Source organism: Lynx canadensis, chromosome B1, assembly GCF_007474595.2.
Source record: "Lynx canadensis isolate LIC74 chromosome B1, mLynCan4.pri.v2, whole genome shotgun sequence".
Classification (NCBI taxonomy): Eukaryota; Metazoa; Chordata; class Mammalia; order Carnivora; family Felidae; genus Lynx; species Lynx canadensis.
In genome coordinates, this window is record NC_044306.2 from 63,312,236 (window position 1) to 63,317,306 (window position 5,071).

The 5,071-nt window shown below is 44.5% G+C and overlaps 1 protein-coding gene across 1 annotated transcript; it reads left to right on the forward strand.

Moving 5' to 3' along the window:
* Window positions 1–216: 216 nt before the first annotated feature.
* Window positions 217–1,602, forward strand: LOC115512972 (putative tripartite motif-containing protein 75). Its single transcript, XM_030314470.1, has one exon. The coding sequence runs from the start codon at window positions 217–219 to the stop codon at window positions 1,600–1,602; it is 1,386 nt and encodes a 461-aa protein (XP_030170330.1).
* The last annotated feature ends 3,469 nt before the right edge of the window (window positions 1,603–5,071 follow it).

A 5,071-nucleotide genomic window follows, 5' to 3' on the forward strand; every position in this document is an offset into this window, starting at 1 on the left:
GTAACTCCTGGCAGCTGCTGCAGAGCTGAAGGGAAAGGAGCGGAAACAGACTCGAGTGGCTACAGTGTGTTGCACATCCGGGAAACCTGCACCTCCTGGCAGCTTTTGAAGGAACAGAGAGAAGGCCGAAGGGTCATCGGCTGCTGACTTTACTAGCTCCCAGAGATCCAGGCCTTTCTGAAGGGAGTTTCCTCAGACACACACCCTGACCACGCAATGGCCTTTGCAGCCTCCCTGGCTGAGCTCCACGCAGAGGCCAGCTGCCCCGTCTGCCTGGATTACCTGAGAGACCCAGTGACCATTGCCTGCGGGCACAACTTCTGTCTCCATTGCATCCAGCAGTGCTGGGAGGATCTCCAGCACATCCTCCCCTGTCCTGTCTGCCTCCACCACTGCCCCGACAGGAACTTCAGGAGGAACACGCAGTTATGTCACGTGACTGGTTTTGTCCGGCAGCTTCCCGGCGCCAGGAGCAAGAGGAAACTGCAGGACGAGAGACCCCTGTGTGAGAAGCACAATCAGGTCCTGGCCCTGTTCTGTGAGAAGGACCTGGAGCTGCTGTGTCCCCAGTGCAAAGCCTCCTCCGACCACCAGGACCACCCGCTGACGCCCATTGAGCAAGCTGCGGCCCGCCACAGGAAGAAGCTCAAAAGCTACATTGAGCCCCTGAAGAAGCAGGTTGAAGATGCCGAAAAGGGGTTAAAAATGCAAGTCTCAAAATTATTTCAGTTGAGACGGAAGGTCGAAAACCGAAGATACAAACTGCACTCTGAATTTGAACAATTTAGGCATTTCTTGGGAAAGGAGCAGGGTGCAATTCATATTAGGTTATTAATTGAAGAGAACCGTGTTCAAGAAAAAGTAATTGAAGGCAAAAACCAGATGTCAGACTACCATTCCACACTCAGGAGTCTGCTTAGTGCAGTAACCGAGAAGTGTTTGCAGACAGACCTAGATTTACTGACCGGCATTGATAGTATCCACAACATGTACGAACACCTAGAGACCCCAGCAGCCTTTTCATATAAATTAAGGAGGGAGATTTGCAGTCTCCCCCCACAGTATTTTGGGCTGCAGAAAATGATCAGCACATTTCAGGTCGATTTGACCCTCGATCCCGAAACTGCCCATCACAACCTTCTTATCTCGCAAGACAGGAAGACGGCAACGTTTCAAAAGATGAAACCGAGTGGTGCTCGTAATCCCCAAACATTCACTTCTTACCCAGCTGTCCTGAGTTGTGAGGGATTTGATGCTGGCAGGCATTTTTGGCAGGTAGAAATAAGAGGCCTAGGCGAATGGTCCTTGGGTGTGTGTAAGGAGTCTTTCCCCAGACGGGCTCTTATATCACCAGTGCCAAACAATGGCTGCTGGCAAATCCAGTTCTGGACCAGTACGGATGGCACAGAGGATTCAGTAAACCTCAAGCACATTGGCATTTTTCTGGACTATGAGTTAGGAGAAATTTCGTTTTACAATTTGAGTAATAATTCACATTTATACACGTTCAGTGCATTTTTTTCAGAAAAACTTATGCCTTATTTTTCCATTGGGCCTTCTTCAAAATCGCTTACGATAAGTCTAGTCAAAGATGAATCCTGAACCACCTTGTAAATCATTCTGTCTGTTCCATCTTCTCCCTATGTTAGTGGAAAATGCTTGCATTAAAGAGTCTGAGTTCATTTTTGATGTTTGAAGCTGATGTCTTTTAACCCTTACCCCTCTGGCTCCACCCCCTGCCCCGCACCTGGATAAGCTGTTAGGACAGACTGGATGTTCCTTCACTGGACTTGGTGAGGTGGTTCTAATTAAGAAAGTCCCTGCTGCAGAGGCTCTTACCCCCAGTGCCTCTCCTCAACCACCAAAAGAACCCCCAGCGGGTCATCTTTGACCCTTCTCTCAAGCCATTTTGGATTGGTAGCCACAATGCTCTCCACAAAGAGTCTCACTATGTGAGTAATAAACCATTTGATACTCACTTGATGTGTTTGTGGTATAGGAGCCAGGGCAAGCCACCCCAAAATATATCAAATGGCATATTAGTTATTTCACATTAAAGCTACTTAGGGGCGCCTGGGTGGCTCAGTTGGACTGTCAATTTTGGTTCAGGTCATGATCCCAGGGCCGTCATGGGATTGAGCCCCATGTTGGGCTCCGAGCTGATTGTGGAGCCTGCTTAAGAGTCTCACTCTGTCTCTGTCTCTGTCTCTCTCTCTCCCTCCCTCTGTCTCTCCCTGCCCCTTTCCCCTCTTCCTGCCCAACCCCACTCGCATTCTGTCTCTAAAATTAAAAAAAAAAGGGAGGGGGGCACCTGGGTGACTCAGTCAGTTAAGCATCTGACTTGGCTCAGGTCATGATCTCACATCTTGTAAACTCAGGCCCTGCTCTGGGTGAGCACAAGTCCCACTCCAGGCTCTGCACCTCACTTGCTTGCTCACACGCACACTCTCTCTCTCTCTCTCTCTCAAAAATAAATAAAGAAATAGCCAATTAAAACACAGCCATGCAAGAAGGACACTCACACCTTCCTGTGCCCCTGAAAGCAGGAAATTAATCTCCCATGTAAAAGATTCCCTCCCATCCCTGTACCAGGAGATACAGAGCCATACTTATCACCAGAGATGGGAAATTTAGAGCCAAAAAGGCTGTATAAAGTACCCTTGTTACTTTTCACTTATTTACTGCCTTAGCCCAAATTCTGTTTAGAATTTCTTACTAATTGAAACTCTCAAATATAAGTTTTCTTTGTCCTGTCAACTCCTCAAAAAGTTATTTATTTATCTTAAATGTTTATTTATTTTTGAGAGAGAGAGAGAGAGCACAAGCAGGGGAGGGAGAGAGAGAGAGGGAGTGGGCTCTGTGCTGACCACAGAGAGCCTGATTTGGGGCTGGAACTGGCAAACCATGAGATCATGACTTGAGCAGAAGTCGGATGCCCAACCGACTGAGCCACCAAGGTGCCCCTTTATTTTTTTTAATTTTAATTTTTTTTTTTAAATTAAAGAGAGTGAGCAGGAGAAGGGAAGAGAGAGAGAGGGAGAGAATCCCAAGCTTCACTGTCAGTATAGAGTCCGATGAGGGGCTCAAACTCACAAACTATGAGATCGTGACCTGAGCCTAAATCAGAAGTTGGATGCTTAACCAACTGAGCCACCCAGGTGCCCCCAACTCCTCACAAATTTACTGCCTCTTTGTCTAAAATGTATAAAAAGTGCCTGCTTTTGCCATTTCTTTAGGTTTCATTTTTAATATTGGGTCTCTGTGTGCACACTTTTTTTTTCCTCCTGTTAATCTGTCCCATGTTAAGTTTAATTCTTAGTCCAGCTGAAGGACCTTGAGGGTAGAGAAGAATTTCTTGCTTCCCTTTAGTGGCATTAGCAGTCTTGAAGCCAAAGCTAAGTTTTGACGGATGGAGTGGGGTTCTGCCTATGTGCAGTGACTGTAACTTCATTTAGAATATTATATAATCCCGGGTTAGTTCTTGGGATACTCTGATCCCAAGAACCATGGTATATTTATTTTTGTTTTCCAACTACCATAAGACATTTACCCTTGTTTTCTAAAATTATAATATTGTATTTGTCGTTCCCCATTTCTCCTGGAAAAGTTGCAGAAGGTATTGTAATTGTTTTTGCATTTCTAATATTTATAAATAACAATATTACATGACTGGTTCTTCGAAAAAAAAAAACAAAAAACAAAACACCTCTACCACAAGTACATCCCATTTGTCTTTATATCAAGGAGGCAGTGAATGTTTTAAAATTATAGAAGAAATATGGGGTGCCTGGGTGGCTCAGTTGGTTGAGCGTCTGACTTCAAGTCAGGTCATGATCTCTCTGTTCATGAATTCGAGTCCAGTGTCAGGCTCTTTGCTGACAGCTCAGAGCCTGGAGCCTGCTTCACATTCTGTGTCTCCCTCTCTCTCTCTGCCCCTCCCCCCCCCACTGTCTTTCAAAAATAAACATTAAAAAAGTTAAATAAATTAATGAAATGATAGGAGAAATAGATCTACATATGCAAATATCAAAACTATTTCTAGATATACTTAAGTGTTAAAGCAAAGGACATAGCGTGTTTGTATTGTAACATAAATGAAAAAACCAAAAAATTCCTAGGCTTACATATTTGTATATTAATAGTATGTTCCTGGGAAGATAAAGAAAAAACTTAAGAATCATAATGCTTAGGAGCCTGATGACCTAGGTTGAGGAAGCAATTTGCTTTATCTTATTCCTTGAATGGACAGCCATCCACATTGAGGAAGTCCTTAAATTAAATAGCTTATGTTTCTCCATTCTCTGGACTGTCAGTTCTCTGATGATGGGGGCTCCAAATGCGATCTCTGTACTCCAGGCTTCTGGCTTAGGGCCTTACATGTAGTGAGAGCCATAAAAAGTCTCATGCATGAGTTGTTAAAAATGAGACGCCTAGCTGGTGTTTATGAGATCAGGAAAAAGACCAGCCAGGGTTAGCAATACACCTTTGATAGTTTTCAGCTTCTGTGTGAATAAAGTCACCAAGAGTGACTGGGTAGAACATATCAGAGCTTCCTGTCTATCCTAACCAAGAGGTTTTGCTGTTAAGCATATTGGGAAGTCTGGTAAGCTTTCACACGTTGCTCCCAAGAATATCCATGCAGTGCAACAGGATGTAACTGTCTGTTGGAGCCTGTTCTGGGATAAGGAGACTTGGGATAAGGAAACAAAAGTGTCAACAGAGAAAAGAGCTGGGGAAAGAAATCTGGGAATCACCCACTTCTCAGAGGGGAAAAGTTAACCTGTCAGACTGAAAGGTGCTTTCTGAGAACAGTCGGCAAGATCAACTTCGCAAAAGATCAAAAAAACCCTAAAGTTTTGTATAGAAACTACTTCACTGCTGAACACCAGATTACTGATAACATTTGGAAATAGTTTTGGAGCAGTGAAAGAGGTAATGACAAATGGCTTCTTGTTAAGAAAGGAAGAGACAGGGCGCCAGGGTGCTTTAGTTGATTAAGCATCCGACTTTGGCTCAGGTCATGATCTCATGGTTCATGAGTTCAAGCCTTGCATCAGGCTCTGTGCTGACA